The 21,486-nt window shown below is 41.6% G+C and overlaps 1 protein-coding gene across 1 annotated transcript in view; it reads left to right on the top strand.

Moving 5' to 3' along the window:
* Positions 1-21,486, top strand: part of KLHL3 (kelch like family member 3) — a 164,462-nt gene that overhangs the window by 24,016 nt on the left and 118,960 nt on the right. Inside the window, exons 2-3 of the mRNA XM_007938933.2 lie at positions 2,039-2,145; positions 16,579-16,700. Of these exons, the coding sequence (XP_007937124.1) occupies positions 2,039-2,145; positions 16,579-16,700 (229 nt within the window). The remainder of the gene's footprint in view (positions 1-2,038; positions 2,146-16,578; positions 16,701-21,486) is intronic.

Genomic DNA, 21,486 nt, shown 5'->3' with positions numbered 1-21,486 from the left:
AGTTGGACCCGACTCATAGTGACCCCTCCTTGGGTTTCCGAGGCAGTATCACTATGGAAGTAGATTGCCCCATCTTCCTTCCAAGGAGTGGCCGGTAGGTTTGAACCGCCAGCCTTCTGGTTAGCAGTCAAGGGCCTTAGCCACTATGCTACCAGAGCTCCCCAAAATCCTTCATAAAAGTGAAAATTTCCAAGATAAATCTATTCATATTAGGAAAACATTTTTTTTTTTAAGTAAATTTTGATTGTACTAAAAAACCCAGCCTGTTCCAAGATGACATGTGCAATCCTATTTTGTTTTCATGATGTGCATTCCAAAGGGAACTAAGACAGGTGAGAAAACCATGGTGAGGTCATTTGCCCATGCTCTCATCAGTCAGCTAGGGCAGAGCCACTCTTGTTCCCAGTTGAGTTGATTTATTCTGATAAAGTTGTGTGGGGCCTGTAGTACACTGCAGTATGAGGTCCCAACCCTGGTTTCTGCCTCTTGGTATAAAGCAGTCTCACCCTTCCCAGGAGCCCCCTCACTGTGGCTTATTCTGTGTGCTAAGCTTTTTTTTTCCCCCCAACCACCTCTCCCTATTATAGCTAACCTGTCTTTTGTCTCTTCCTATTCTAAGTGTCAACCAATCATGATGCATTGTGCTACAGTAGAAAGAAAACTGAATCCAGAGTCAGGAGAACTGGATTCAGGTGTATGTGACTTTGGACAAGTCACTTTACTTCACTGAGTTTCATAGATCAGATCATCTCTAAGGGCATTTGCAGCTCTAGCCTTTTCAGGCTTTATGAATCTTCTCCTCTGGCAAGTGAACCTGAACAAATATTTTAATGGCTGGCAATGGCTTAATGTGGTATACCACAACTAGGAGATATGAGTCATCTTTTCTCTCTGTTAACCATGGCAAACTCTTTCATTGGTTTCAGCACTCTCACACCAAACCTAGCCATGGCCTTAGAATTTTCAAACTAATATAATGTGTTAAGTCCACTACCAGTGGATCACTGTTGAAATCTGTTTGTCCTCCTTAGTTTTCCTCCTACTTCCAGTGCTTTAATCCAGAGGAGGGTGGTGATCAGGATACCGTAAGACATTAAGAGCATGGGCTCTGGAGTTCCTCTGTCTATTAATGATTGACATGATAAGAACATGGAAGGCTGATGAAAAAAAATTATTGGGTTTACAGGGCTTTGTGGCAGCCTTTCAATCTCCAAAATAGTCAAGTATCTACTCAGTCTGTGAGTGTGGATTGATCTCATTTCGTTCATCCATTCATCTATTAAAAATATTTTAGAGCTTTCTCTGTGCTAGCCATGCAGACAAGTATCTAGGATAAAACATTAAGTCCTTTTCAAAGTTTACAGTGTAGTAAGGGTGAAAAATAAGTAAAAAGGCAATTACAATATTCTTGATAATTGCAGTGACTGAGTCTTGGAAACCTAATGGGAGTCACTATGAATTGGAATCAACTCGATGGCAATGAATTTGTTTTTTTTTTTTGGGGGGGGGAGGTTTGTACCAGGTCTTTAGGGTACATGATGTGTGCAGGGAGAATCTTCTTGGTGATTATGCTAAATCTGGATGGGAGAAGAAATACCTGAGTCCTACTGATCTGGCTTGACTCTTGCAAGTATTTTAGATTTCGTGGATCCCTTGGGGAATTGTCAATACGTGCTGTCATTGGCGCCTCACCTCAGTGGCATGCTGCATTCATTATCAGTCATTCAGCCATTCAACTGACAGCCCTAAGTTTTTCCTACTGCTCCTTGAGCTGCTCTCCCTCTAAGCCTTACTCAAAGAAAACGAAGTTGGGGAACAAAGAGGTAAAGACAAATGAAGGGGCCCTGAATTTGCAGCCACAGAAGAGTTGGATCTCTGGGTGCCTCTGAAAAGCATGAGTATCAGACTTATCAGAGACTTGGAAAAGTTGATGAGTTCATCCTCTGCCTAACTTGAGATAGAACTTGTCCCTTGTATGGCTGGGGGTGGATATTGTTCATACTATGACCCACCCTGTTCCCTCACTGGTGTCTTACAGTAAGCAGCTGTTGTGTGACGTGATGATTGTAGCAGAAGATGTCGAGATTGAAGCCCACCGTGTGGTCCTGGCAGCCTGCAGCCCCTACTTCTGTGCAATGTTCACAGGTACGGTGAGAGCAAACAACAGTTCACAGTTGGGGGGCTGCAGCCCCATTGGAAGAATGTTGTGGGTGATGGCATGGTGGGGGAGGGAGGAGAAGTCTATGAAATTCACCGTGAGGTGCTTCTATATCCCAGATACTTTGCATTGCACCGAGGAGGACTTGATGGAACCATAGCTCAGCCAGGGCAGTTGTCCACTTGTTCTCCGTAGGGTAAAAGAAAGTCAAATCTTTTAGTCTATTAGTTTTCAAACTTGAGCATACATCAGAAGCATGTGGGTTGCTTATTAAAAATGTGCATTCCTGAGCATATCCCCAGACCTTTTGATCTCTCATGTTGGAGATGGGGGACACTGAAGTTGAGAGAAAAGAAAGGACTTATTTGTCACACAATGAATGAGTGACTCTTGCCCTCTGGGCTTCCTGAAGCAGTGCTCTGCCAGCTGGTCCACATCTTACTCTTTCCTAGACCTTCCTTCAAAGCAGGGGCCATGAACCTCCTCTGGCCTTTTTAGGGGTATGGAAGAGATTAAGGAAAGGTGGCACAGTAGTTAATATATTCAACCGCTAATCAGAAGGTCAGTGGTTCAAACCTACTAACCACTCTGTGGGAAAAAGACAAGGTAGTCTGGTTCCATAAAGATTTACTGCCTTGGAAACCCTATGGGGCAGTTCACTCTGTCCTGTAGAGTTGGTATGAGTTGGAATCAACTCGATGGCAGTGGGTTTACGCTTCTCTTTAGTAAAAGTCCTCCTCTTGTTATTTGTTCAATACCTGGTTTCCTAGCCCAATCATAGGCTTTATGAAGGTATTAACTGTACTATTTTATTCATTGCCTAGCATGATCTTCATAGTGAGTGCTCAATAAAAATTTATTTAAATGAATTTAGTGTTATGTCATTAATATCTTTACATATCAATGAAGTCACATTACATCATAACTTTAAATGGCTTTATAAGTTTCTATCATACAGATGTATCCTAATTGAAAATTATGTCCTTATTCATTGCAAATTATAGTTCCTATATTTTGCCTTTATAAATAATGCTATGATGGGCATCTTTGTATCTTAATTTTAATTTATGTTTCTGATTATTTCCTTAAAACATATTCCTGGAATAAGAAATAGTTGGTTAAATGTTATACACATTTTAAGACTCTTGAGACACAAGCCAAGTTGCCCTCCAGAACACTTGTACCAGCTTATGCTCCCATCAGAAATATGTGAGGTTTATGTGTTTTTGCAGTTCCTTGTCTTTACTTAAGTCTTCATAAACCAAAAACCAAACTCATTGCCATTGATTCTGACTCATAGCAACCCAGCAGGACATAGTAGAATTGTCCCATATGGTTTCCAAGGCTTTAATTTTTAAAGAAGCAGATTGCCACTTTTTTCTCCCAAAGAGCAACTGGTGGGTTCAAACTGCTGACCTTTTGGTTAGCCGCTGAGCATTTAACTATATAGTACAAAACAAATCAGTGGCATGCAAAATTTTGTTCTAATTATCAGGTTCAGGTTCAAAATACATAAAATTAGTAATGAAAAGGCCCAGCTGACTCTTGTTAAGTCCATTTCTATTGACATGTTTAAGGTCAACAGGAAAAGAAAATACATGTGGTTTTCTTCTGACTTGAGTGTGATTATGTTCTTTTACTCAGGCTTAAAGTATTCTTCTTCTTCTTCTTTTTTTTTGTCCTTTGAGCTCATGTTGCCCAAATGTGCTGTGGTAGTTCCAAATACCAATTCCACACTGCTTGACCATGTTCGGCCCACAATAACTTGGAATAAATGTCAAACAGAGGTCTGAGTGCCCATCGGAGAGTGTCCAAACCCAACCAGCCTGTGAGAACAGCTGGGATGGGCAGTCAGCCTAATTGTCCTCTTCTGTTTTCAGTACAGTATGACTAGAGAGGTCAGCAGTCTGTGATCTGCTCATCTTTTTCCTATAGGTATGGAATCCATTCCAATAGGTATGGAATACAGAACCAAGACTGGGCAATCTACTTCTGTAAAGATATACTGCCCTGGAAACCCAATGGGGGTCGCCATGGGTCAGAATTGACTCAATGGCAGTGAAGTTTGGTTTGGTTTGGGATGGAATACTTAAGATGCCAGGCCTCCTGCCACCACCACCCTCAACCCTGCAGCCTATACCTCCATCCCAGGGAAAACAATTTTCTAAAGTACGTAGTCAGTTTTCCTTTCTTTTTATCATGTCATTTACCATGTGTACTGTGTACTATGGCATTTGTCCTTTGTACGTGTCTCTAACCTACATGGCAACTGAATACTTTTAAAAAGATCCCCATTTTATAGGTCTGAAGGAACTTCAGTCTACAGAATATTTGGGCTCAGGATCTTATGCCCATCATCATTCCTAAAAGACATTTGGGCTTCATCCTAGATGAAGCCTAGGGAGTGAGCTGTCCTAATCTTCTGGTTCTGTTGTACTGTAAGCGTGACTGATTGGTTTTTTTTTTTTTTTTTTTTAAGAACTGTTACTGTGCTGTTTTTATTAGATTTAGGCTGATGTTCAAGTGGTATCTTTAAACATGGTAAATAGTAATAGGGTGGAGAGGTCAGGGATGAGCTGAGGGTAAGAAGCAAGGGGCTTGGAATTTGAGTGGATACTGAAGATCTACAAAGCAGAATAATGAGGGCCAGTCACTCACTCACCTCCCATGTATGCACTCATTCCATAGAAACTTTGTTGCATCCTTTCTGCCCTGTGACTATGTTATGGGTGTGTTCATTGTGTCTTAATGGCTTTGAAGAACTTCACATAAAAGCAGCTCAGTAAGATTTAACACAAGGCAATGGGGCAGGGAGGAAAGGGGACTAGGGAATCTAATCCTTTCTTTGGACTAACTGGGCCTTCATGGAGGCTGTGAAGTAGTAGTAATAGTAGATATAGTCTGGTTTCTGAGGTTTTGCCCCTGAAGAGTCAGGGATTGGGTAGAATAATTCAGAAAAAAGGGGTGGCAGCATCTGGGACTGCTTGGGATGAAGGAGTAATGGCCTCACCTTCCAAGTGACAGTCTCCTTTGGACTGAGCCAACAGTGACAGGGTTTCTTCTTCCTGTCCTTAACATATCCCATCAAAGCCAGACATCCTTTTCTGGCTTAGGAGACCCAGATTCGGCAGTGAGGGGTACCATGTCTAATATGTTGTTCTTTAAAAAAAAAAAAAAAAAAAACTTATTATAAAAATAGATATAACACAACATTTTCAAATTCAACATTATTTCAGGTGTACAATTTTGTGCTATTAATTACATTAATCCTGTTGTGCCACCATTACCCACGATTGTCACCAAATTTCCTACCACCATACACAGAAACTCAGGGATTCCCAAACAATGACTCTTCCTTTCACTTTCCCTTTCCCTTTCCTTCCCCTCCTGGTAACCACTGATAAATTTTGGTCTGTATACATTTGCCTATCGTTATTCCATATAATCGAGTTCATACAATATTTATATTATCATTTTGGGGCATGACATTGACTACAGTTTACCACAGTGCAACAGCTCCCCTCCTACTTCCTCCCCATAGTTACCTCTTCCCTGTGTCCTTCCCTCCATGCACTCCTGCCCCCTGAGCTGTCTCCCTGTGCATACACAGCCTTTCTATTGTCCCATGATTGATCTCTCCAAGGAGTGTATCTACCTAATATAAACATTCACCTCATATGCCTGTCTGTTGTTTGCCTGGAAGCCACAGGAGTGGGTTCAATTCCAGACCTGAAGGGCAGCTAGGGGCCATAGTCTCAGTGGTTCCACCAGGCTCTATCTGGTCTCCACCCCCCTTTTTTTTTCCCAAATGATTTTTGAGTTTTGTTCCACATTGTTCTCCCTCTCTATCCAGGAGCTCCTACATAGATCCCCCTGGTTGACAGTGGTAGCTGGGCACCATCTAGTTCTTCTGATTTCATAGTCATATAAGCTGTGGATGGCATGGTGTACCAGTTGCTTGGACTAATTGTTTCCATGAATCTTTGGTTTTCTTCATTCTTCTTTGCTCTGGAGAGGAGAGACCTGTTGTTGCATCTGGATGGCTGCTTGCAAGCTTTTGAGATCCCAGTCACTACTTGCCAAAGTAGGATGTGGAACAATATGTTGTGTAGGATGTTATGCCAGCTGAGCTTGATGTCCCCTGCGACAATGGTCCTGAGCCCACAAGTGCAACTACTCGCTTCCTCTGGGTAGCTGGCTGTGGCCAAGAAGTGACTACAACCTTGTTGCTTGTCAGCTCTACTATATACCTGGGAATTCTTATAGAATATACACATATACTTGTAGAAACATTGTCTGCCAACCCTATACATGGTCTTGGGCACACTCCCCCCTGCATAGACATACCTAGTAGTTGAGCCTGTCCACCCATCTATCCACCTGTATATCCATGTTTGCCTTCATTGACAATGCAGTACTCTATGTGCAGAAGGGTTCATCTTTGTTGTCTGTACCTCCCATGTACCTCTCTATGTCTTCCTTTTCCTCAATGCCACTGTGTTGATCACTCACGTTTGGTACATTGCCCTTCTCTTCACCCAAATCGATATTTGTCTCTACCTATCTAACAGTGTTCTCTCCCTTCCCCTCCCATCCCTGGTAACCAACAAAGAAAATTTCCTTCCATATATAAACCTTCCCTTGACTTTTTACAATAACAGACTAATTCAGTATCTGTCCTTCTGTGATTGACTTATTTTACCCAGCATAATGTCCTCCAAGTTCATCCACGTTATGCAGTGTTTTGCAGTAGCCATACTGTACTCTTAGGGTTCATAGAGTAGGTCATATGCTTTCTTACATTCAGATATTTACATACACTGTTTCCTCTGCCTGGAATATTCTTCCTTCATACTCACTCCTCTTCTGAATAGCTATGACTCCTTCAGATCGCAGCTTAGATCAGTGGATCTTGACCATTATGGATCAATGTTATGAAAATAGTAGACTGTCTTTCTAGAAAAGTTAGTTTGTGCTCTTGTGTGCTAATGGTTTTACATACAGTTCAGAGTACAGGACTGAATCCCTGGCTTAAGAGCCTTTCAGGCTGAGCCCCTTTTTCTAGAACTTAGCTCACTCTGTGTGATTGTGGGTTTACTTATATTTCCAGTAAGCTGAGCTCCATGAAGGCAGGACCATGACTTGTATTCTCTGGGCATAACATAGTGTCTGGCATTTAGGGACATGTTTGATACATGTTTCTTGAATGAATGAATGAACCAATGAATGAATCTCTGCCTTTGAGCAGGTTATATTCTGTTTTGAGGGACAGGACAAAATGCTAAGCAGAACATAGAAGAGGCAACTGGCAGACATTCTCTCAAAGCTTAGAGCCAGAGGTCGCTGGGCTGGGCTGGGTTGGCCTAGAAGATTGAAGGACTTACAGAGCTCATGTTCTGTTTTCTAGACATATATTGTCAGAGTATTAGAAGTAAGTGAATGAGCAAGATCACCAAGCCTTTGCTGCTTTCTCACCCTCAAGAATTACTGAAACCAATAGAATTTTGAGATTTTAAGAGAAAGCCTCCTTTTTTTTCCTTTTCCCTTTCCTTTCACACATATTTCTTAAGTGCTTGGTATATGCCAAATCGTATGCTAGGTGTTGAGGATACCACAGCAAATAAGCTTGGCAAGACCCCGCCCCTTTTGGTTCTTGCTTGGTAGGCTTTAAATACTAAGTTGTCAGAATTTGGGCCAAGTCCTCAAGTTTGGGGATACTTTTCTCAAGGTAATTAGTTAGTGTGATGTTTAAATTACGGAGGGATTTATTAGAATTTACATGGGGTCTGGAATTGGGTCAAAGTTCAATCCTACCATTCCCAAAACCAAACCCACTGCCATCAAGTTGATTCTGACTCATAGAGACACTATTGGACAGAGTAGATCTACCACAAAGGATTTCTAAGGCTGCAAATGTTTTTTTTTTTTTTAATTGTGATTTGGGTAAAAGTTTACAGAGCCAAGGCTGTATAACTTTATGGAAGCAGACTGGCTCATCTTTATCCCACAGGGTGGCTGGTGGGTTCAAACTGCTGAACTTGTGGTTAGTAGCTACAGGCTTTAACCACTGACCTACCAGTGCTCCATTGCCTATGTGGCAGTTAAGATTACGTGTCAAGTTGGTTGGGCCTGTTTTTGAGTGGCCAGGCAGCTGGGTGTAGTATTCCCCATGATGAGACTGGTAATCAGCTCCCTGGTGGAATCTACTGTAAGCAGCTGCTTTAGGGTTGTAGTCTGCTTCCAGTATATAAGAAGCAACATTGAGAAGGGTCTCTAGTGTTTGGCACGCTTGAATCCTGCATGTAGCCCAGTCATTATTTAGCAGCTTCCCATGTTGTCTGCTGATCTTGGGACTCTTAATGGATTTGAATCAATAGCCTACTGTGTGGTTTGGTAATATTGAGACTGTGCCTTTTTACTTGTCAACCTTGGGTTTGTCAGCCTCAGCAATCAGCAGTGGCCTGAGTGAAGAAAGCCTCCAGCTTCAGTGGGCTGGGAGCAGGGGCAGAGCTGAAGACCAAAGTCGAGGGGCTTTTACCCAGCCCCTAGAGCCTGGCAGTTTGAACTCAGACTTCTGGCCTCCAAAACTATAAGAGAATAAACTCCTGTCTTTTGAAGCCACCCATTTGTGGTATTTTGTGTTAGAGCAGCACAAAGTAACCGAGACAGCTTACTACTAGCTATGTGCAAATACTTCTCAGAACTTCAATACTATAATTTATAAATAGAAATAATGTCATCTACTTCCTGGAGTGGGGGAGGGTTTGGAGGGGCTGAGGGAAACCAGGAGGGAACGAAGGCAGTGCAGCAGGTTTGGAGTGTCTGAGGGAGACCAAGAAGGATGCGAGTTGGTGCGGAGGGTTTGGAGGGGCTGAGGGAGGCCAGGAAGTGAGCAGAGCAGTTTGGAACAGCTAAGGGAGGCAAACTTGTCTGTCAGTTTGTTGTACTGTGCTGGTTGCTAAGACAGACTCAGAACAAGAAAGAAACCATCCACTTCTCAAAGAACTGGCCACTGAAAACCTTATGAATAGCAGTGAAACATTGATACATTGCTGGAAAATGAGCCCCTCAGGTCAGAAGCACTCAATATACGATTGGGGAAGAGCTGCCTCTTCAGAGTCGAGTCGACCTTACTGATGTGCATAGAGTAAAACTTTTGGAATCTCCATTTGCTAATGTGGCACAGCTCAAGATGAAAAGAAACAGCTGCAAACATCCATTAATGATCAGAACATGGAATGTACGAAATATGAATCTAGGAAAATTGGAAGTTGTCAGAAATGAAACGGAATGCATAAAGATAGATATCTTAGGCATTAGCTGAAATGGACTGGTTTTGGCCATTTTGAATCTGACAATCATATGATCTACTATGCTAGGAATGACAAATTGAAGAGGAATGGCGTGACATTCGTCATCACAAAGAATGTTTCAAGTACAGTGTTGTCAGTGATAGGATAATATCCATATGCTCTAGTGGAGTAGTGCCTAAGGCATTTGACTGCTAACCAGAAGGCTGGTGGTTCAAACCCACCATCCACTCCTCAGAAGAAAGATTGAGCAATATACTTCTGCAGAGATACTGCCTCAGAAACCCAAGGAGGGGTCACTATGAGTTGGAAACAACTTTACAACATTAAGTTTGGTTTTGGTTTTGGTTTACAAGGAAGACCAGTAATACTACTATTATTCAAATTTATGCACCAACCACTAAAGCCAAAGATGAGGAAATTGAAGATTTTTATGACTTCTGCAGTCTGAAATTTACCAAACATGCAATCAAGATGTGTTGATTATCACTGGTGATTGGAATGCAAAAGTTGGAAACAAAGAAGAATCACTGGTAGTTGGAAAATATGGACTTGGTGTTAGAAATAACACTGGAAATCGCATGAAAGAATTTTGCATTTCATTGCAAATACCTTTTTTCAACAACACAAATGGCAGCTATACATGTGGACTTTATCAGATGGAGTATACAGGAATCAGATTGACTACATCTGTGGCAAGAAGTGATGGAGAAGTCAATGTCTTCAGCCAAAACAAGGCCAGGAGCTGATTGTGGAACAGACCATCAACTTTTCATATGCAAGTTCAAGTTGAAGGTGACAACAATTAAAAGAAGTCCATGAGAGCCAAAATATGACCTTGATTATGTCCCTTCTGAGTTTAGAGACCATCTAAAGAATAGACTTGATGCATTGAACACTCATGACCAAAAACCAGAAGAATTGTTGGGTGACATCAAGAATATCATCCATGAAGAAAGCAAAAGGTCATTAGAAAGACAGGAAAGGAAGAAAAGACTAAAATGGATATCAGAAGAGACTCTGAACCTTGCCCTTGAATGGAGAGTAGCTAAAGCAAATGGAAGAGATGACAAGATAAAAGAGCTGAAGAGATTTCAAAGAGGAGCTCGAGAAGACAGAGTCAGTTATTTTAATGAAATATGCAACGACCTGGAGTTAGAAAACCAAAAAGAAAGAACATGCTTGGCATTTCTCAAGGTGAACTGAAGAAAGAAAGTGAAGCCTCAAGTTGCAATATTGAAAGATTCTGTGGGCAGTATATTGAATGATGCAGGAAACATCAAAAGAAGATGGAAGGAATACACAAAGTCGCTGTACCAAAAAGAAGTGGTCAATGTTCATCCATTTCAGGAGGAGGCATATGATCAAAGAACCAATGATATTGAAGAAGAAGTTGAAGCTGCGTTGAAAGAATGGCAAAAAACAAGGCTCCAGGAATTGATGGGATACCCATTGAGATGTTCCAACAAACCGATGCCATGCTGGAGGCACTCATTCAGCTATGCCAAGCAATTTGAAAGACAGCTACATGGCTGACTGACTGGAAGAGATCCATATTTGTGCCCATTCCACAGAATGTGGGAGTTATCTAACAATATCATTAATATCACACATAAGTAAAATCTTACTGAAGACAATTCAAAAGCAGTTGCAGCAGTATATTGTCAGAGAACTTCCAGAAATGTGAGCTGGATTCAGAAGAGGATGTGGAACAAGGGGTATCATTGCTGATGTCAGATGGATCTTGGCTGAAAGCAAAGAATACCAGAATGACTATGGAAAAGGGTTTGACTTTGTGGATCATAACAGATTATGGATAACATTGAGAAGAATGGGAATTCCAGAACACTTAATTTTACTCATGAAGAAACTATTCATAGACCAGGAGGTTGTTGTTCAAATAGAACAAGGGGATACTGCACGGTTTAAAATCAGGAAGTGAGTATGTTGGGACTGCATCCTTTCACCATACTTATTCAACCTGTATGCTGAACAAATAATCTGAGAAGCTGGACTATATGAAGAACTTGGCATACTTGGAGGAAGACTCACTAACAACCTGTGATACCCAGATGACACAACTTTGCTTGCTGAAAGTGAGGATGACTTGTAGCACTTACTGATGAAGACTGAAGACTGCATACAGTCTGCAGTATGTATTCCACCTCAGTATAAAGAACACAGAAATCCTCATAATGGGACCAATAAGCAGCATCATGATAATGGAGAAAATATTGAAGTTGTCAAAGACTTCATATTACTTGGTTCTACAATCAACACCAATGGGAGCAGCAGTCAAGACATCAGATGACATACTGCATTGGGCAAATCTGCTGCAAAAGATCTCTTTCAAGTGCTGAAGAGCAAAGATGTCTCCTTGAAGACTAAGGTGTGCATAACCTAAGCTGTGGTATTTTCAGTCACCTCATATGCATATGAGAGCTGGTCAATGAATAAGGAAGACTGAAAGAGAGTTGATGCTTTTGAGTTGTGGTGTTGGCGAAGCACACTGAAAGTACCATGGATTGCTAAAAGAATGAACAAAATCTGTCCTGAAACAAGTGCAGTCAGAATGCTCCTTGGAAGCTAGAATGGCCAGACTTCGTCTCACTTACTTTGGTCATGTTGTCAGAAGGGACCATTCCCTGGAGACGGATGTCATGCTTGGTAAAGTGGAAGGTCAACGAAAAAGGGGAAGACCCTCAACAAGGTGGATTGACACAGTGGCTGCAATGATGGGCTCAGGTATAGTAAAGATCATGAGGCTGGCACAGGACCAGGCTGTGTTTCATTCTTTTGTACATAAGGTCACTATGAGCCGTAGATGACGGCACCTAACAACAACAACTTCCTGGAGTTGTTATAAGGATTAATAATGTGTATAAACTCTTACTAGTGGGCATGGCACACAGCAGCAACTATTATTACTACCATTTTCAGTGACTGTTTAAGCTGAAGTTTTAGTTTGGTGTAGTCATTTCTGCTGGTTCATAAGTGATAATAAGATCCAATTTTACATGCTTAAGTGACTTAGGTTTCCAATTTCTTACATTGAGTCTTAGAAAATAGCTAGATGTTGATGAGGCCTTAGCTTTTCTTCCAAATCTTTTTTTTTTTTTTTTTTTTGCTTATTGACATTGTATGAACTTAATGTAGGAAATTAGAAATTTCAGAGTTGTGCAAAGAAATGGGAAAAGTATCTCCCAAAGTCCTACATTAGAAAACTACGTCTCACCTTTTTCTAGGTCATGGATGCCTTTGAGAATCTGATAAATATCATATAATTCTCCACCACCCCCCAAAATTTTTGTACATATACACAAACATTTGCATACAATTTTAGAAATTGCCATTTGTACCTGAAAGTTACAAAACCCTAACCTGGCTTCCATGCCCAAATTCCAGAGAGTCCAGGTGCTGTTTTCATATTCATATAAGAGCTTCTGAATCCCTTGGTTCTTCCAAGTCAAGCTGCACTTTATTTATTTATTTATTTTGTTGTTGTTAGGTACTGTTGAGTTGGCTCCAAGTCATAGTGACCCTGTGTACAACAGAAAGAAACACTGCCTGGTTCCATGCCATCCTCTTAGTACTTCTAGCTTGAGCCTATCGTTGCAGCAACTATGTCAGTTCATCTTGTTGAGGGTCTTACCCTTTTTCGCTGACCCTCTGCTTTACCAGGCAGAGTTATCCTTCTACATGGAGAGGTCTCATCTGACAACGTGACCAAAGTAGGTGAGACAAAGTCTGGCCATTCTTGCTTCTAAGGAGCATTCCGGCTGCACTTGTAGGACAGATATGTTCGTTCTTTTGGCAGTCCATGGTATTTTCAGTATTCTTCGCCAACACCACAATTAAAATGCATCAGTTCTTCTTTGGTCTTCCTTATTCTTTCCTTTTAGTCTTGCTTTTTTTTCCTCTTCCTAAATTTTGTTTTTTGTTATTATTTAGAATATACACAGCAAATGCACCAATTCAACAGTTTCTACATGTGCAATCTTGTTACGATTATTATATTCTTCGAGTTGTGTAACCATTCTCATACTCCTTTTCTGAGTTTTTTTCTCCCTCATTAACATAAACTCACTGTCCCCCAAGGTTTCTGTGTAATCTTTTGAGCTGCTGTTTATGTGATCCCACATAAAACCAAAACCAAACCCCTTGCCATTGAGTCAATTCTGACTCATAGTGACCCCCACTGGGTTTCCAAGGCTATAAATCTTTACAGAAGTAGATTATCCCATCTTCCTTCCACAGGGCATTGGTGGGTTTTAACCACCCACTTTCCGGTTAGCAATCAAATACCTTAGGCACTTTGCTACCAGAGCTCCTTTGATCCCATATAGAGTTCTTAAAAGAGCATAATGCTCAAGGCAGACCTTTTAAACTACTGTCGGGTTTAAGATGACTTCAGGGGATATTTTTAGTTTAAGGTTTAAGGGGTTCATCTACCCTCCTTGGCCCCATTAGTCTTGTTTTTTAAGGCTCAAGTTCTTAGACTAAGAATTGGTTCTCTTTGATTACTTTTTTGCAATATAACTACCCACTTAAAAAAAAAAAAAAAAAAAAAAAAAAAAACTCACTGCCATTGAATCGATTTGACTCATAGCGACCCCTCATTGGGTCTCCGAGGCAGTATCTCTACAAAAGTAGATCGCCCAATCTTCCGAGGAGTGGCTGGTGGGTTTGAACCATCAACCTGCTGTTTAGCAGTCAGATGCCCCACTGGACTTTCATTAATGAACTGTTTTAATACCTGTTTAGAGAGATAAGTTTAACTTTGATTTCTTTGTACCTACATGGTTTTGTTTATGTGTCTTGGGGTAAATTCAAGAGAGAAATGAGAGCCTATCTTATGAGTAAGGAATCCACCATATTTTTGCTTCCTCTTCCTCTCTTCATCTTGACCGTGGCTCTTTGTGTAAAGACATTTCACTGGTGGCATTAGACATTTTTCAACAGCCAAAGAGAAAAGAAAATAGAGTGGAGTTTCTGGTCCCCCCCAGTTTTGCAGTGAGGGGAGCAGGCAAGATTTGTAATATTTTTTATTTTTCTTCTTTCCTCCTTGTTCCAGGGCTATTCAAATCTAGAACTATGTCGTGATGGAAATGTGGATTGGTGGAGGAATCATGTATGGTACATGCAGCTTGGGAGTGGGTGTCTTCAGCCCACATGCTGTACTGTACTTTAGTTTCTTGGCTCTGGTGCACAAATTCCACAGAGAGAAAACAACCACCCCAGCCCTGTTTTCACACTCATATAAGGGCTTTTGCATCCTTTTTGATTTTTTTTTTTTTTTTTGTAATCAGATTGCCCTTTATTTCAGTCTGCAAAGACACATGTCTTCTGTCTCTTTTTTTCTCTGAAATCAGCAGCTCTTGTTGAATGAATCTGTCTCTGGATAGGTCTGTGTGTTGTGCATACAGGGCAGGCTGAAGTAAGGCACCTCACGTGGAGATGTGTTGCTGCTGCCCTCAGTCACAGGCCCACATCCGCTTTTTCTTGGACTACTATCAGGGCCTCCCAACTGGTCTCCCTGCTTCTGATCCAGCTTCAACCCTGCATCCAAAGTTTCATTAAAAAAATACCCATCTGTTGATGTCACTCTTCTGTTTAAAGCCTTTCAATGATGCTTCATTACCTTTAGAATAAAGTCCACATTCATTTGTATGGCTTCCAGGGCTTTGCAAGTCCTGGGCCCTATCTGCCTACCAGCATTCTTCTTCATACTGTTACCCCCATGCACCAGCCACACCAGCCTCTCACAAATTTATCATTTTGGCACTTTCCTCCTTTATATATATGTTTCCTACATCCAGATTGTCTTTCCTTACTTTTGCTGCCTCTTGAACACTTTTTCATCCTCTGATGCACAGCTCAAATGTCACTTCTTACTAGGATGCCTTCCCAGATCCACCAGGCAGAGTTTGTTGCTCCCTTCTCTGCCTTCCTGAGATGTAGTATAGTGTTGCACATAACAACAACAAAAAGTGGTTACAAGTATGGGCTCTAGAGTCAAACTTCCTGGGTTTCAGTCCTAGCTGGGCCCCTCCCTAGATGTGTGACTGTCAGAAAAATAAATTACCTACCCTCTTTACCTTAGTTTCCTCATCTGTAAAATGGGCATAGTATTAATGAACCTCCTAGGCTGTTGTGAGGATGGAAAAAGGCAACAGTTTAAAGTGTTTAGTATAGTGCCTGGCAATAATTAGCTAAAAATCTGGTTGCCAATGAGTCGATTCTGACTCATGGTAACCCCATGTGTGCCAGAGTAGAACTGTGCTCCATAGGGTTTTCAGTGGCTGATTTTTCAGAAGTAGATCACCAGGCCTTTCTTCTGAGGTGTCTCTGGGTGAACTTGAATCCCCAGCCTTTTGGTTATTAGTTGAGCATGTTAACCATTTGTCGCAAGGGCCATAAATTAATCCCCCCAAAAAACCAAACTCACTGCATCGAGTTGATTCCAATTCATAGTGACCCTATGGGACAGAGTAGAACTGTCCTATAGGGCTTCCAAAGTTGTAAATCTTTACAGAAGCTGACTGCTTCATCTTTCTCCCACAGAGCAGCTGGTGGATTCGAACCACCAATCTTTTGGTTAACAGCCAAATGCCTTAACTACTGTGCTACCAGAGCTCCTTAAGGTCATAGTTAGCACTCGATAAATATTACTTTTTTTTGTTGTCGTTCCCATGGTTTGTGTATACCTCTACTAACTTTTTGCCACCTCTGTTTATATAGTTTTATATATCTGTACTCCTTGAGGACTGGTGCTGCCTTGTTCATTTTGCCTGGCCCTCTGTGTAGAAGTTCACAGTAAATGTTGGTTGAATGATTTATTGCACAGATTTGCCTTCAAAATAGAAACGAGCAATAGGTAGAGCAAGGAATGCTGAAACTTGGATTTGCAAATGATCATAGGGCCAAAGTTGATCTAATCTTGATGTCAACTGGTTTATCCTTTTCAGGGCATGGATCCCTTCTGCTGCCTCCTGGAGGACAGACAGTGCTCTTATGTTGCTAACTTAGGGCAGGAGGCCATGTGTAAGTTAAGTGCATACCCTAGGCACCAAGCTCATGTCTGTTTGTTGTTTTTATTTTGAACTGTAGGTGACATGTCTGAGAGTAAAGCCAAGAAGATTGAAATCAAGGATGTGGATGGGCAGACGCTGAGTAAGCTGATTGACTATATCTATACTGCTGAAATTGAGGTGACTGAAGAGAATGTCCAGGTAAACCCAGGCCTAGCTGATAGCTCAGTGTATCGCACAGGTGCTGCCCACTGTTTACATGCATTGTTTCATTTAACCTTGTTTTGGTTATCTAGTGCTGCTCTAACCACAAATGGGATGGCTTGAACAAATAGGAGTTATTCTCTTATAATTTTGGAGGCTAGAAGTCTGAGTTCAAAGTGCCAGGCTCTAGGGGCTGGCTGAAAGCCCCTCAACCTTGGGTTTCAACTCTGCCTCCTGCTCCTGGCTGGAAGCTGGAGGCTTTTCTTCACTCAGGCAGCTGCTGACTGCTGAGGCTAACAAACCCAAGGTCGACAAGTAAAAAGGCACAGTCCCAATGTTACCAAACAACACAGTAGGCCATTGATTCAAGTCCATTGAAAGTCTCAAGATTGGCAGAGCATGACAGGCTGCTGAACAACAATTCAGCTACATGCAGGGTTCAAGCATGCCATAAGCTAGAGACCATTCCCAAAGCTGCTGCTTATATATGGGAAGCAGCCCATACACCCAAAGGCAGCTACTCAGCTGCTTGTGGTAGATCCCACCATGGGGTTGATTCCCAGTCTCATCATGGGGAATAACTATGTCCAGCTGCCCATCCACTCAACCAGGCCCAGCCAAGTTGACACACAAACTTAACTACCACAACCCTCACAACAACTTAGTGTGTAACTGAAGGGGAAACTAAAGCTCCAAAGAGGCTAGGTGACTTGCTTTGTGTCATGTGGCCAGTAAATAGGTGAACTGGCCCTCAAACTCAAGCCTGCCTGACTCTGACACCTATGCTCTTAACCATTAAGCTATATTACCTTCAAGTAAGCTTGGCCTTCCAAAGGAGAAAGTCTTTTGAACTCATGTCAGTTCAAAATTTTGGTGAAGGAAGAACGAGAAGCCTGTGTGACCCAGGTTCTCCCCATGTTGTCATCTCATCTCAGGGATTTTGAGTATTGGGTTGTAAGTCTTTAAAATTTGTTCCTCTTTCAACATTAGTCCACCAAATATCTCTGAGACTGGCAGGTGCCAAGCACAGAACTGAACCTCAGCAAGACTTTGAGGTTGTAAAATGTATTTTCTGTGCCCTTTTCCTCCTTTCACTGGCCTGCCCTCACCCTCAGCCATCTGGAGTCCTGAAAAGGGAGCCAGCAAAGATGATGCTTCACTCACAAGTGTGCATCTTTTGTGTGGGAACATGAGGCATCAGTATCATCTGTAGTAGGGGAGATGGTTGAGGGTGTGCCCTCTCTCGAGCCCTAGAAGTCACTGTGCTAAAAACAGATACAGGATACACTATTTCTTGTTCTTAGTGTCCTACTATTTAATTAGTTATGGAAATTAATGTAATGTGAAAGGTTTTTTTTATTTTTTACAAGCACAATACTATCCTAGTTATTTGTTGTGAGGCAAATACCTCTCTAGTTATCAAAATACCTATTTCCCTTATCCAAACTACTACCCTCTTTTCCAGGATTGTGATAGGGGGCTAAATTGATAATGGTTTATTCATTCAATTCAGCCCAAATGTATGAGCACCTGTTATGTTCCAGTCTTGGATACTATGGGTTGTACCAGTGAGCAGTGGTGCTTCTGTTGCCTGCCCTCATGGAGCTTGCAGTCTAGTGATAAAGACAGATGTTCATCAGATATGCACACAAGTATATGCCTATGTATAAATTGTGATAAATCCTTTGAAGGAAAATAACCTTGTACAATGAAAGAGAATATAAGGGGAACTCAATTTGGATGGAAGAAAGGATCTGGGAGGGGCTCTTTCAGGAGATAAACTGTTTAAGCTGAGGCCTTCAGGATGAGTGGGAGTTAGTTTGGTGTGGTGACTGGTACTCATAGAGCAAGACGTAGGTATGCTTGAGGAACACTGCACTTGGGCCTGCAGAGTCTACCCATGATACAGCCTGTCTTTGTCTCTGGTCCCTGAGACAGTCTCTTGGATTGTATAATTTCTACAGTCATTAGTCTACCAAATGCCTCTGAGCACCAGTGGATACCAACCAGCAGGCCTGAGCCTCAGCAGGACCATGGTGATGGTTGGTTACATACTAGGCCTAGCAGCAGAATTCAAACTGCTGAATGACTTTTGGGCAGTAACAGTAAGTGCAAAGTAATTTAGTATAAATTGAGTACAACAGTGAGAGGCAGTTGTAGAATTGTATGATTGGAATTGGGTGGAGTAAGTCAATGAGGTAAATTCGGAGCCTGCTTTTTTTTTTTTTTTAATTGTGATTTGGGTGAAGATTTACAGAGGAAATTCACTTTCCATACAGCAGTTCACATACACTTTGTCTCATGACATTGACCACAATTTACCACAATGTAACAGCTCCCCTCCCACTTCCTCCTGATAGTTACCTCTTCCCTGTGTCCATCCCTCCATTCATTCCTGCCCTCTGAGCTGTCTGCCTGTGCATAAGCAGCCCTTCTTTCTCCCATGATTGTTCTCTCCAAGGAGTGTATCTACCTCAGGTAAATGTTCAAGTCATATGCCTGTCTAATGTTTGGCTGGAAGCCACAGGTATGGGTTCAATTCCAGACCTGAAGGGCAGCTAGGGACCATAGTCTCAGTGGCTCCACCACTGAGCCTGCTTTTGAAGAAATTATTTTAGCTTTCTCTTCCCTTTTCATCATATATCTAATAACTTTTTTTCTTGTAATGTACAAGGTGTTTATACATTTGAGTAATTAGAAGATATTCCATTCCTGGCTATTTGTCTTTGCAATTTTGGCCTAACCCAGTGGTTGATCTCTCTAAAACTAGCTTTTTAATTTTTATTATAGTTTGGATGGAAGTTTATAGAGCAAATTAGTTTTCCATTCAACAATTTATACACATTTGGCTTTGTGACATTGGTTGTGATCCTTTCAATACAACAGCAATCTTCACACTTCCTCCTTGGATTCCCCATTTTCATTTGTCCTTCTTTCCTGCCTTCTGAACTTTGCTTTTGGGCATATACTGCCATTTTGGTCTCATATTGTTGTGATTGTTCTGAGGAGTACATTCCTCCCTGGTGTTATTATTCACTTTATAGGCCTGTCTGTTGTTTGGCTGAAAGTTGATCTCTGGACGTATGTTCAGTTCCAGATTTGAAGGGTTTCTTTCCAAGGGCCACAGTCTCAGGGATTTCATCAGTCTCTATCAGACTGGTAAGTCTGGTCTTTTTTATGATTTTAAATTTTGTTCTACATTTTTCCCCCTCCCTTTCTGTCCAGGGTCTTCTGTTGTGATCCTGATCAGAGTGGTTGGTAGTAGTAGCTGAGTACCTTCTTGTTCTTCTGGTCTCAGGTTAGAGGAAGCTGTGGTTCATGTGGCCCGTTGGTGTTTTGGACAGTCGTTTCCCTGAGCCTTTGATTTTCCTCACTCTTCTTTTCTCTGGATGGAGATAGACCAACAGTTGCATCCTAGATGGGTGCTTATAAGCTTTTAAGAACCCAGTTACTACTCACCAAAGTATGATGTAGAACATTGCAAGTCTCAGCTTTGCTATTACTTCACAAAGTTCTCTTACTCTGGTCTTTTGTGGGGTCTCAGTTGTTCCATCTGTGAAGTGGAAGGCATGGGATTCAGTGACCTCTTAGGTCCTCCCAGATGCCTGTCCAGGGAAGACTTATACTCTGCCACCCTCTGGCTTGCTTTCATTACCTCCTACCAGAGCTTCCCTGACACCTCTGGTGACACCCTGACTCAGGGATCAGTTTTCTCATCTATTGAGTGGTTGTAAGTTAGATTGTTGTTAGGTGCCATTGAGTTGGCTCTGACTCATAATGACAACAGAACGAAACACTGCCTGGTCCTGCTCCAGCCTCACAATCTTTGCTATACCTGAGCCCACTGTTGTAGCCACTATGTCAGTCCATCCTGTTGAGGGCCTTCCCCATTTTTGTTGACCTTCCACTTTACCAAGTATGATATCCTTCTCCAGGGAATGGTCCCTTCTGACAAAAATAAAAAAAGCATGAGAGACAAAGTCTGGGTATTCTTGCTTCCAAGGAACATTCTAGCTGCATTTTTTCCAGGACAGATTTGTTAGTTCTTCTGACAATCCATGGTACTTTTGGTATTCTTCGCCAACACCATAACTCAAAAGCATCAACTATTCTTCGGTCTTCCTTATTCATTGTCCAGCTTTCACAGGCATATGAGGTGATTGAAAATGCCGTGGGTTGCGTTAGGTTCACCTTAGTCTTCAAGGGGACATCTTTGCTCCTCATCACTTAAAAGAGGTCTTTTGCAGCAGATTTGCCCAGTGCAGTATGTCGTCTGATTTCTTGACTGCTGCTTCCACTGGTGTTGATTGTGGAACCAAGTAATATGAAATCTTTGACAACTTCAATCTTTTCTCTATTTATCATGATGGTGCTTACTGGCCCAGTTGTGAGGATTTTTGTTTTCTTTATGTTGAGGTGTAATCCATATTGCAGATTGGTGTCTTTAATCTTCATCAATAAGTGCTTCAAGTTATTTTCACTTTCAGCAAGCAAAGTTGTGTTGTCTAAATATTACAGGTTGCTAATGAGTCTTCCTTCAATCCTGATGCCACACTGTTCTTCATATAGTCCAGCTTCTCAGATTATTTGCTCAGCATACAGATTAAATAAGCATGGCAAAAGGATACAACCCTGACACACTCCTTTCCTGATTTTAAAACATGCAGTATCTCCTTGTTCTGTTTGAATGACAACCTCCTGGTCTATGGACAGGCTTCTCATGAGCACAATTAAGTGTTTTGGAATTCCCATTCTTCTCAGTGTTATCCATAATTTGTTATGA

Source organism: Orycteropus afer, unplaced genomic scaffold (assembly GCF_000298275.1).
Source record: "Orycteropus afer afer isolate SDZICR_OR568_19922 unplaced genomic scaffold, OryAfe1.0 scaffold00056, whole genome shotgun sequence".
Taxonomy (NCBI): domain Eukaryota; kingdom Metazoa; phylum Chordata; class Mammalia; order Tubulidentata; family Orycteropodidae; genus Orycteropus; species Orycteropus afer.
Note: the sequence above shows the minus strand (reverse complement) of the source record. Positions and strands in the feature narration are given on the sequence as shown.